Here is an 11831-nt window from a genome sequence, read left to right on the forward strand (position 1 = left end):
GAGCCAAGCATTGCTACTAACCTTAGGTAGTTCCATCATGCCAGTTATTTCCTTTGCATTCCGGTGCCTCTGCGTAGTTAATCAGCCCACGCTGCACTTGATTATATACGGCCAGTACCAGATTCATCCTGAACCAGCTGTTTCTCTTCGGATGGTTCCGTTTCCCCATTCCAACAGAATCTGGGGAAAATTGACATCTGGGGGTGATATCACGTTGCGGGGTCTCGGCACTTCAAATCTGTAACATAAAGGTGCAAGCACTCTCAGTCTGATGCCATGTTCTACAATACTGAGTACGTGCGAGGCCTTGGGTAGACAGTCTGCCCTTACTTCTTTGTCCTCGTGTACGGCAATTATCTACAACAATGACCCGTTCCACTACCTCGCTTGCTAAGTACATCCATGCCATCCGTGACTCTCCACGGGGGATATATAACCATAACCTCGCTGTTGTGGTTGTCTCATTTGCCCTCTGTGGTTGTGCGAAGGGTATGTTGCCTGACCCAAAGACCTGCCCGATTATACTATGTCTCTATCTGACCCCTCGTTTACTCGTAGGTTGGGACGAAGGATCAGCATCTGCTATTACACAGCTCAAGTCTTTTGAGCGCATGTATAATCTGGACAACAATACAGTTTCTAATATTGTCTCGTTCGTCAATCTGGGGGCGGGGGTCGGTGCTTTGCTCTCTTTCTTATTGAATGACCGCATTGGTCGCAGGTGGTCGATGCGACTTTACCAGTTGGTATACATCATCGGCTCCTTGATATCCTGCTTTTCATACGGCAATGTCGGTGTGCTCTACGCTGGCCGCCTAATTGCCGGCTTGGGAATTGGGGCATTGACCGTGGTAGGCCCTATGACAATTGCAGAGGTGGCACCCAAGGCCACGAGAGGTCTCATGACTCTGTTATTCAATGTCTGCATGCTTTCTGGGCAGGCGTTAGGTGTTTTCACTGTGTACGGATGCTCCATACACATATCACCGGCGAAAAACCTTCAGTATCAAATTCCCTGGTTTACTCAGACCTTTGCTCCCTCAATCAGCATTATCCTCTCCTTCTTTGCCGTCGAGTCCCCGCGTTGGATCATTCTGAGCAATAAACGACAAAGCGCCCTTGCTAGCCTGCTCCGTCTTCGAGGTCTCCCTGCAAACCATCCTTATGTGGACGCTGAATACAATGAAATGGTGCGGCAAGTAGAAGAAGAGGACACCTCCCTTGGGCCAACCAGCTCTCTGAAGGTAGTCAAGGAAACGTTCTTCATTCGCAGCAATTTACGCCGCGTGCAGCTCTCCCTTGTGGCATATATCCTCGCACAGATGTCGGGAGCTAATTCCGTAACAAACTATCTCCCAACAATATTTGGAATGGTAGGTATCAAAGGATCTGGAGTCAAGGTCTACACCACGGGTCTCTATGCAATTACAAAGCTCATATTCTGCGTGGCCGCCTCTCTATGCTTCGTTGATGTGCTGGGCCGGCGCAAGTCTCTGATGACCGGTATCATCATTCAGATAATCTGTCACTCTTATTTGGCTGGATATCTGAGTTTTTTTACCAAAGAGCCTTCAACTATGCCCAAAGGAGCCTCAGATGCGGCCATTGCCTTCATATACATTCATGCCTTGGGATGGGCAATTGGACTTTACACACTGCCTTATCTCTTTGGTGCCGAGCTGTGGCCTAGCCGGATTCGTTCCTTTGGGGGCGCTCTGTCTCAATGTTTCCATTGGCTTTTCTACTTCGCCATCACAAAGGCAACACCTTCTCTATTGACTGGCTTACACACATGGGGCGCGTTTGTGTTGTTCGCCGGGTTCTGTATCGTTGCGCTCGTATACACCTTCTTCCTGGTTCCCGAGACGAGCGGCCTCAGTCTCGAGGAAATAAACAAGATCTTTGAACGACCTCTTTACCGATTAGGTCAGCCGTTGGCTCCTGAGAGACAGAATGATGAGGATGATGAGTAGGTCTCTAATTCATTTCAGGTTATTACACCTTGCTAATATCAAGTTGCAGCGAGAAGCAGAGTACCAGGTACATCGAACGCGTATAGATTATAGCCAGATCTAGTTTGTATGTGTTAAATATGATCATGACTGTTTGGGCAGTGTAGCTTCAGTACTCAATCTATTTACTTGATATGAGACGAATTACCACTGATGAACAGATAAACGATAGCTTAGAATCTATGACCCAATTCATTTTGCATTTTCTGAGTTTGATGTAGTAGTCTGCCTCATTTCTCTATTCCCCAAAATCCCACTTAATGACGATCAGTCAAACTTGTCTACACTAATACTAGCTCTCAATGGCTACAGTTGTCACCGTCGTGCATCTCGCTTTGATTTATTATATGCTGGGTGTGAATATACCGCAAATTTGCTCATAGTTTTGTATTGGGTAAGAAACGTTCAAGTCTAGTATCGGTTTGCGAAGTCCTTCACCATATCTCCAAGCCCAACCATGCAGATGGTAGCCCAGCCAGCTACACCGATTCGTGGTACAACACCTCGGAAGAGACCCTTGACTCCTGATATGCGAATGATCTTCTTCAGAGTGGACATCATTGTTGGACGAACTGATCGACCGGGCTCCTCTTTCATTGACTGCATTTCCACACGAAGGACCTATTCTCGTTTATCAGCATCTCACGCCTCAACAATATGGGATATGTGTCTACTCACCTCGAACGGCTGATTCCAGCAACTCAGAGCACCTCCAACCGTGGAGGCTAGGATCTTCTCACCAAAACCAAGCTTCTCTTCTTTCCCTTTCCCGCTCATCCAACGGATACGTTCCTCTGCAAATCGAGCAATCCCAATTCTCGATGACCAACCAGTGATCTGGCGTAATGCAACGGCGTTTACTCCCTTGTTCACACCTCGAATTCCCTGTTCGCGAATGATCTTGAAGAAAATCTCAAATGTTCCCGGTACCTTAGCACCGTTCACCGACATCTTCGTCCGCGTGACTTCTACAGTCTTCATACAAGTGGTCATCCCCATAGTCAGGTAGGCTTGTGCCACCCCGCCCCCGATTCCACCCAGGGCGCCACAGACAGTGGGTGAAGCACCGAGCTTCATCTTAGCATGGTACTCAATCTCAGTCGATGTGATAATGAGTATTGCCCCTTTGGTAGAGGCTTCCAGCCAAGCCTGTGGACCGGTTCTCATGTTAGCATGTCTAGTCGACCCTATGGTGAAATCTTGTATCTTACCCAAGGTATCAAGCCTTGGTAAAAGGCAAGTGGTCCCCCGCGGAGCCATGTCTTTTGTACTGCGGCTCTTAATGTGTCATGTCTGTTGGCGGCGAGCTAATGCGTTCAATGGTGTTATAAATTGCTCTGGCAGTGGATACTACATTTGATCCACTATATCAGATGCAACTCACATGTGTTTTTAGTACCTCCATCGGTTGACCAAGGGTCGTAACTATAACCGCTGTTAGAAGACCAATCATGGGATATAAATCGATATCACTTGCCCTGAAATATATTCATCAACGCTCCAACCCCTAAGTTTCGGAGAGGAACCCTTCTCCTTTTCTCGCTTGCTTCTTCCAAAGGAAGAGCTACAGGGCTCCTGGGTAATGAACTTTGCACATTCATTCTCACTTGAAATGTTTTGGAAACACGATGATATCCAAATAATGTGGTTAAAAGGGACCTGAACACAGCTGAGAACCCTGTATATATGATCCTCCGTCTGTCTTGAAATGAATTATTTTCGATTTGTTTCGCTCTTCTACTTGCGATTGGACAGACTTATAGACAACTTAATGTCCCACCAGTGTTGCTTTCTGTATCTCTATGTTGGAGATAAGAGATAAATATCGGAAGCATCCGATACCAGTATTCTTCGCGCAATTGCCGGCAAACCCGAAGTGGACCATGTGCGTCCGAGGTATATGTTAGTATGAATAATGCTGATATTGTGCTTGGTGTTTATGTTGGATCCTGACTCTTGTATATCTTTACCAACAAAAATTGCAGATGCTGCCTCGGGCCAGTATATCATTCAAGGTATATCAAATTTCCCGCAGCACGATGGGCAGCGTATCCTCCATATTACAGACGAAAGGTCCAGCGCATAGTTTTGCATCTGTGACAGACTGTCAGAAAAAGTAAGTAGCCCAGGGAATATCGAAGAACATAAGGACGAGGGTCTAACAATCTTAGAACACCTCTCTTACCAGCGGGAGCATTCGATACTCATGTCCACGTCTTCGATCCCCGTCTGGGCCCATATGCCCCGGGTCGACCATACACGCCCGAAGATGCTCCTCTATCAAAGCTGATTGCCTTCAACGAGAATCTAACAACAGACGGTCAAGTGGGGAATCTGGTCCTCGTCCAGCCATCACCTTACAAAACCGATTGCACGGTGTTGCTACAATGCTTACGGGATTTACGAAACCGCAACATCAATGCACGTGCTATAGTGGTTATTGATGTGGATAATGTGACAGATCATGCCCTGGAGGAGATGCATCAGCTCGGTGCACGAGGCATACGCTTGAATTTCCAAGCAGACGGTCGTGAAGTCGACCTAACTAAGCTGGCGGATATGCTACACAAAGCTGCCAGTCGCATTCAACATCTTCCGGGCTGGATGGTTCAGCTTTATGTTCCTGTCTGGGTATGGGAGGGTAAGTTTTGGCGCTTGTGAATCGTATTCGCGCTCCTGCTTAACCTATTTGTTAATGACGGATATAGCTCTATATGATTCTATCCTCGATCTGCCAGTCCCCGTCATAGCTGACCATCTGGGAGGAGCACTGGGCCGGTCGAAGTTGTCGCCGGAATTCCATGAATCACCTTTATCGCAACCAGGCTTTTCATCTCTCACATCACTAGCGAAGCACGGGCGTGCTATAGTGAAGATATCTGGTCTATATCGTTGTTCAAAGGACTCTGCTTCTACTTACAGTGATATGAAACCCATTATCGAGTCACTGGCACGTGAGATCCCATATCAGCTGGTCTGGGGTAGTGACTGGCCACATACGGGAGATGGTGCGGCTCGCTTGAAGAATCCGGACATCAATGTAAAAGAAGGGTTTCGTTCGATTGATAATCTTGGGATTCTGCAAAATTTGAGAGACTGGGTGGGTAGTGAAGAAGTCTGGGAAAAGCTTATGAGGGATAATCCAGCTCGATTCTATAGGTGAGAAGACTATTGATGATATATCATCTTGCTGAGTGCTCCTTATATTGGAGATGCTACTATTATTCAAAATAACAAAATTGCTTCAGATACAGATGATATTGCAATTATGAAAGTGGATGGATAGTAGGACTACAGCATTGTATATACCCAGCTCTCATATCAGTAGGAAGAAGCTCATAGTACACTTGTCAAGCATAATCGGGCTTTGAAACCGCAGACTCATCCTGGGATACCGATGGCTGGATCCCGTCGGGTATTGCTTGGTGCCTGTTATCTATCAAAGTTAAGCCATGGATTGGGGATCCATAGCAAGCAGAGGAGCCGATTACTGGAAAAGTTTAGAGCAAAGCCTCCCTTCCTCGTTTATCACGATGTGGATCCGGGTAATTGTTCTTAGGCGTGGCGTGGGGGACATTGGGGTCGGAAGCACCCGACTCTATACTCGCGGCGGATGCATCCGAATACGATGGCAACTGCGAACTCACCAGCTAATGAGAGCTTGAGAATAAGTAAACACATTAAAATGCAGCCTTAGTTAAACTCGCAAGATCCTCCCTATGATTTGTGGGGTAATTTGAGGCTCCCTCTTTTCTTCTTGGAAAAAAAGGCGGACAAGATGGTCTCTTTAGCAATGCGATCCAGGTTTTCCTCACAACATTGCTCGAGGCATTGGTTGAGGTCAAAGTCGCAGGTTCATAGGTGGTTCGCCTCGGAGGCGTCGCCTGGTACGGCATCTTTAAGCCGATTTGAACAACATCGGCATGTCGACTTGCAAAAATTTACGCGCAAAGTTAACGAGATCCGCCGTCGGTAGGTACTATGCTTCCAGTTGTTCCTGCTCAAACCAGTGCCCAGGATTTGAATGCATGTTAATCACAGCTCATTGTAGTTTGGATCGCCCTTTGACCTACTCTGAAAAGGTTCTTTATGCCCACCTTGATGACGCCTCAAACGACGGGAGTATAGTACGGGGGAAAACACAGCTGAAATTGCGGCCCTTACGAATCGCCTGCCAAGATGCTACAGCTCAAATGGCTCTCATCCAGTTTATGTCTGCAGGACTTGAATCTACTGCGGTTCCAACAACAGTGCATTGTGACCATCTGATCGTTAGCCGGGATGGCGAGACTGAGGATCTTCCCCGGGCTCTCGAAGCTCACCAAGAGGTGTACGACTTCATGGAAAGTGCCTGTCAAAGATATAATATGGGCTTCTGGAAGCCGGGCGCTGGAATCATTCATCAGATTGTGCTCGAAAACTACGCTTTCCCCGGTGGCATGATGGTTGGGACTGATTCTCATACCCCAAATGCGGGAGGTATGGGTATGATTGCCATCGGAGTTGGTGGCGCTGATGCTGTGGATGTTATGGCTGGTTTACCGTTGGAGTTAATAGCACCTCGTGTCCTTGGTGTTAAATTGACCGGAGAACTCACTAAATGGGCATCTCCTAAAGATGTGATCAATAAGCTCGCCAGTCTGATATCTGTCAAGGGAGGGACTGGATCCATTGTCGAATACTTTGGGCCAGGCACGAAGGGACTCTCGGCGACTGGAATGGCCACAATCTGCAATATGGGGGCTGAGACGGGTGCTACCACGTCCATCTTCCCTTACTCTCCCCAGATGGCAGCGTATCTTCGTGCAAACAACAGACCAGACATGGCTCAAGCGGTCGAGACAGTCTCCCATGAACTGCGCGCTGACCATGGGGCAGAGTACGATCGCGTGATTGAGATTGACTTGTCAACCTTGGAACCACAAATTAATGGACCCTTCACTCCAGATCTTGCTACTCCATTGTCTAAGTTTCACTCGGCTGTGAAAGAGAATGCGTGGCCAAAGCTCACGGCTGGTCTGATCGGATCGTGTACCAACTCGTCATTTGAAGATATGACACGCGCTGCTAGTGTTGCTCAACAAGCATTGGATGCTGGTCTCAAACCGAAGGTGCCTCTACTGGTGTCTCCCGGTAGCTTGCAGACTCGACGGACACTCGAAAACGCCGGGATTGTCGACGTTCTCGAAAAGGTTGGGGCTACGATGCTGACCAATGCCTGTGGTCCCTGCTGTGGCTCTTGGGACCGTACTGACATGCCAAAAGTAAGTATCTTGCCTATCTTACGCTTCGTATATTGCGATCATCACCTCCTAACAGGCGCTCACAGGGGACACCCAACTCCATCATCACCTCATACAATCGTAACTTTTCCGGTCGATTAGATTCTAACCCAGCAACCCATGTATTCCTTTCATCCCCAGAAGTTGTCATGGGCAAGATCTTCTCCGACGATCTTTCTTTCGACCCCAACGTGGACGGTCTGACGACTCCCTCAGGAGAGGAATTCCGCTTCACTCCCCCTGTTGGCCAGTCACTCCCCAGTCGGGGATACGAAGATTCAGATTCTGCATACTTAGCCCCCCCTACAGATGACCGCAGTCATATACAAGTTCAAATTTCTCCTTCTTCTCAACGTCTACAGAAGCTCGCCCCATTCAAGCCTTGGTCCGGGAATGATTTCGAGGACTGCCTCATTCTCATCAAAACCAAGGGCAAGTGCACCACCGACCACATCACTCCTGCAGGCCCCTGGTTCCGCTTTCGGGGCCACCTCGAGAACATCTCCAACAACACCTTGATCGGCGCAGTCAACGCGGAAACCGAGCAAGTCAATCAGATCCGCAATCGCTTGACAGGTGAAGATGGCGGCGTGCCCGACACGGCCCGCGACTACCAAGCCAAAGGTCGCCCTTGGGTGGTGATTGCCGACCATAACTACGGGGAGGGTTCCTCCCGTGAACATGCTGCCCTCCAGCCTCGCTACCTTGGAGGCGTAGCTATCATCGCCAAGAGCTTCGCTCGTATTCATGAGGCCAATCTGAAAAAGCAAGGCATGCTGCCACTGACTTTCACAAATGAGGCGGACTATGACCGCATCCGCTCTTCGGATCTTGTTAGTATCAAAGGTCTGGCCGCCCTGGCTCCTGGCCAACCGCTCACTCTCTTGGTAACTCCCACGGAATCATCGAGTGAGCCCTGGCAGGCGGAGGTTTCTCATTCGTTTACCCATGAGCAGATCGAGTACTTTAAGGCTGGCAGTGCACTCAATCTGATGTCCAGGCACCTTTCCTAGAGTATAGTTTGGGAGAAAGCTTTCACTCGTGTACCGTAAACACTCACGCGATGGTCCGGAGAATCTGGTCCGGCTGTGGGGAAACTTGTTTCGGACGTCGCAGATCCTCCCCACATTGACGCCAGGGTGAATCTATAGTTCCCCGTCTTATAGATACATTCCAGCCCTATGGAGTATAACTTCCAAGCTAAGTTGCCAGATAGCTCGGTATTAGACTTGCTTACCTGTTGAATGATAATTGTATTTTTCTCTTATTTTGATTGACACATCGCGAGGTCCAGTGCCGCTGGTCAATATGACATATAGGAATTGCTTGAGCAAAGTCTGACATATCCAGGAGCACGAACACCTACATCACCTGTTCTTCCAGAGGTTTGTGCTCACTATTATTATGTATATTAAATTTCGGGCTTTGCCTGCCCGACAGGAGACAAGCTTTCCCGCATGTATGTGCCCATCCGGGTATGGAGAAGAGATATTAGTACATGATATAGTCTGATTTCTCGATCAGATTGGCCATTGTACACCATAGCTAGGCATGATGGGCCCTCTACAACCGACATTAGTCCCAAACTACGGTGAGAGTACTAATTGTACGGAAGTTAATCATCCATGAAGCAACCATGGTGAGCTCACGGACAACGGTCGAGTGCAAATGCTACTATTGGGATGACAGCTTCGACAGCATTACGTTGACTACCTGGAACTGCTCCCTGCTGTCCTAACCGATCCTCGTACTGTGCGCTTTCGCTCATCGCCTTTCCCGCGAGCTTTAGAATCCTTGTTGCATGTTGTTTCGGGAAATGTTCCTTTCTAGTACCCAGTTGGCTTCTTCTGGACCGCCTGTTACTGCCATGAGAAGTTTAGAGAATGAAGCACTCGTTCTGAATGAACATTTCTGCGATCGCTTTACTCAGCCGTGTAAGACCTCCTCGCATCGGACAGCAGATAGATGTGCGATGACCCATCTGAATCTTAGGCGTGTCAATTTGCTGACGGTATGCTGACTGAGATGGCCTCACACAGGGAATGATTCTGCTGAGAAGGTCTACATTAACTCACTTCTGCGTAATATATGCCAGCCCAACGGACTATTGCAGTTGATTCAAAGTCTAATACCCATGCGATCCATGATATTATCAATTCCGCGTTTGCCGCTCCAGACATTCGGCTACCAAAGTAGCTCTACGACAGCAAAATCAATAAAATTGTTGACAATATCGCTTATGAAGAAGAGCACGATACGTACTTTGGAAATAGCGAGATGCGACGGGTCGGAATTGGAGCTCTCTTGGGGGACTTTACCGAGGAGTCTTGTAGCTAAGGCAGAGAAAACGGCAACAATGGAGACTCTCTAACAAAAGCTCTTACTTTCTGGCACGCATTAATCTACCCTTGGAGCCATCATGGTCTCTCTGGGGATTATTGGCGTGAACGGGACGAGAAATGGCCACCGTATGGATCTGTCCTTGCTGTTGAGCTATTCCGGGAGGATTGAAAGGGTGACACCCAGATCACAGAGCGTGCACATCAGCAGGATAATAGAAACCTTCACCCTCTCTAGTTGCTCGAACTCAAACCCCGTTACTATCAGCCGAAAAGTTTGGAGAGAAGCGTGTATGGAGAACCTGAATGGGCTGTGCGTCCCTCGAGAGGTGGAACCAGATGGACATTGAACCCTTCCCGGTTGTTAGGTTAGGCCCCATAGGGAAAGACGAATATTTCTCATCCTTGCACGGCATGTTTTTCTTCAATATGAACACAGTCAAAAATCTATTCCGATTCTGACGAATGAAGACCAGTAACTATTGCAAATGAGGACCGGAAAATGGATCATCCGGTACGTAGGTATGAATGTTGGACACGAGACTCGTCTCGGATGTTTAATCCGCTGATCGTCAGCCCGGACAGCATAACAGATTAATAATGCCAGTTGCTGTGTTAGTGATCAGAACTTCAAATTGCCAGTTCGCCTGAATGTCCACCGTTTCGCCCAGTCTTGTCTCCTTTCGATAGCGCCTTGATTAATTACAATTGATCCGCAAATTACACGACATGCAGGTTCAACGTCCACATTTTTCAACAATCGAAACTATGTACTCTGTCGATTGTGGTCAGTTCCGGATGAGCATGATAGGTATAAGTTACGAGTGATTGCGCGAACTGTCAGCGACCGACGACGTACACCTCTACCATCTGTTATTTGGAGAGCTTCTGTCGACGACAAATTGACGAGACCCTTTGGTAGATACTCTAGAAACCGGACCTTGCTAAGAACGTTGAAGGCCAGGGGCATGCAAGGTAGGGAGGAGATCTGAGAATGAACATAATTAATGCAGGTTAGTTCAAGCAAATATCAGTCTGATGTGTTAGTTATAGTCCCCCGTTTCTCGCATTCAACGCCATTTCATCGTACAAAGCCAGTGGGTTTAGGGAGGCGAGGCACGGGTGTCCCACGCTCGTTCGCCGCTCTGCAAGGCTGAGGAAAAGCATAACTCTCCTAGCAACCTCCTGCGTCCAGCAACCTGGAAAGATGAGCAAGGCGGGCGCTTGATTTGCAGGCAGCTTGCTCCCGAGATAACCGTACGGTGTCGGGGTCGAGTGTACCTGAAGGCAGTCGAACGATAGCGACCGTAGATACTAGTAGTAGTCGGTAAGTCGTAAGGAAAGTCACCTGAGGAAAAACTATTGCTCCACTTTTTGGGGGAAATCAACTCCCAAGTATCCAATGCCCTTCGGAACATAATTCCTCGCCAATCAAAGGACTTTCCCAACGCACAACCGCTGGGGCAGCTTCTGAACATGACCCATCTGTTCAGACACGCTTCGGCCGAATTACAACCTACTTCGGGTTTATGATCTTTTCACCCCCTCCCTGAGATATAAAGAGGGCTTGCCGGTGTGACTTTGCTTGCACCGCTTTTCATTTGCCATCCCCTTCCTTCTCCACCCTCTCTCCCTCGCTCTCTCTCCTGTTTCTCTCCACCCCCCTTTTTTTGACTAATGTAGTTGGGTTGTTTCCCAAAAAACATCAGCGCTGAGGACTAATCACTTCCTTCAACATATAACATGCTTTCCCCTTGAGGCTTTCTAAAGATCTGCCACGAAGCGAACGAGACATCATGATATCCAGGGGCGCGTCGAGGACAGGTCTGGGGATCGACCCGTAAATGTTACACCAAGGGTTCGGCTGTGAGACTGACATTACCCGAGCAGTAGGCGAGAGTATGAGTGCTGGAGGTAAGCCATAGGCAGCTATTCCATTCATCCTCGTTGCTAATATCAAGTTTCCCTAGGTGCAATCCTGAGTCTAGCCCGTTGATGATGATGCCATCGACTGACGATGGCATTTTCCTCGTCCACATCAACAATGCATGGCTCTGGAAACGCCTAAAAAGCGTAGCTCTGTCTTGCCGCCTCAAGACCCCTTCAGGCATCCATAGGCATCAACGCTTGTATGTAGTTCCACGGCATAGTAGAATGACACGCAGGACTTTCAAGTGGTTGATATCTCCTGCAACACC

General features: G+C 48.3%; 5 protein-coding genes across 5 annotated transcripts; 4 read left to right on the forward strand and 1 right to left on the reverse strand.

Annotated features, from left to right (window-relative positions):
• Positions 1 to 36: 36 nt before the first annotated feature.
• Positions 37 to 2357, forward strand: F9C07_1200148 (general substrate transporter). Its single transcript, XM_041289421.2, has 3 exons — positions 37 to 489; positions 559 to 1969; positions 2023 to 2357. Exons 1-3 carry the CDS (start codon positions 366 to 368, stop codon positions 2057 to 2059), a joined length of 1572 nt encoding a protein of 523 aa, XP_041142425.2. The 5' UTR covers positions 37 to 365; the 3' UTR covers positions 2060 to 2357.
• Positions 2358 to 2423: 66 nt separating this feature from the next.
• Positions 2424 to 3465, reverse strand: F9C07_10007 (mitochondrial carrier domain-containing protein; the record flags this gene model as incomplete). Its single annotated transcript, XM_041289412.2, has 4 exons — positions 2424 to 2633; positions 2691 to 3161; positions 3224 to 3319; positions 3397 to 3465. 4 exons carry the CDS (start codon positions 3463 to 3465, stop codon positions 2424 to 2426), a joined length of 846 nt encoding a protein of 281 aa, XP_041142426.2.
• A 532-nt stretch (positions 3466 to 3997) lies between these two features.
• F9C07_10008 (uncharacterized protein) lies at positions 3998 to 5175 on the forward strand (the record flags this gene model as incomplete). Its single annotated transcript, XM_041289422.2, has 3 exons — positions 3998 to 4128; positions 4184 to 4653; positions 4721 to 5175. The coding sequence occupies 3 exons, from the start codon at positions 3998 to 4000 to the stop codon at positions 5173 to 5175; spliced, it is 1056 nt and encodes a 351-aa protein (XP_041142427.2).
• A 615-nt stretch (positions 5176 to 5790) lies between these two features.
• On the forward strand, positions 5791 to 8307 carry F9C07_10009 (putative aconitase; the record flags this gene model as incomplete). The annotated part of the gene is made up of 3 exons (XM_071507321.1): positions 5791 to 5984; positions 6064 to 7276; positions 7342 to 8307. The coding sequence occupies 3 exons, from the start codon at positions 5791 to 5793 to the stop codon at positions 8305 to 8307; spliced, it is 2373 nt and encodes a 790-aa protein (XP_071363657.1).
• A 1406-nt stretch (positions 8308 to 9713) lies between these two features.
• F9C07_10010 (uncharacterized protein) lies at positions 9714 to 9983 on the forward strand (the record flags this gene model as incomplete). The annotated part of the gene is made up of 1 exon (XM_071507323.1): positions 9714 to 9983. One exon carries the CDS (start codon positions 9714 to 9716, stop codon positions 9981 to 9983), a length of 270 nt encoding a protein of 89 aa, XP_071363658.1.
• Between the last annotated feature and the right edge of the window lie 1848 nt (positions 9984 to 11831).

The sequence above is a fragment of the Aspergillus flavus genome, chromosome 2 (assembly GCF_009017415.1).
Source record: "Aspergillus flavus chromosome 2, complete sequence".
NCBI lineage: Eukaryota > Fungi > Ascomycota > Eurotiomycetes > Eurotiales > Aspergillaceae > Aspergillus > Aspergillus flavus.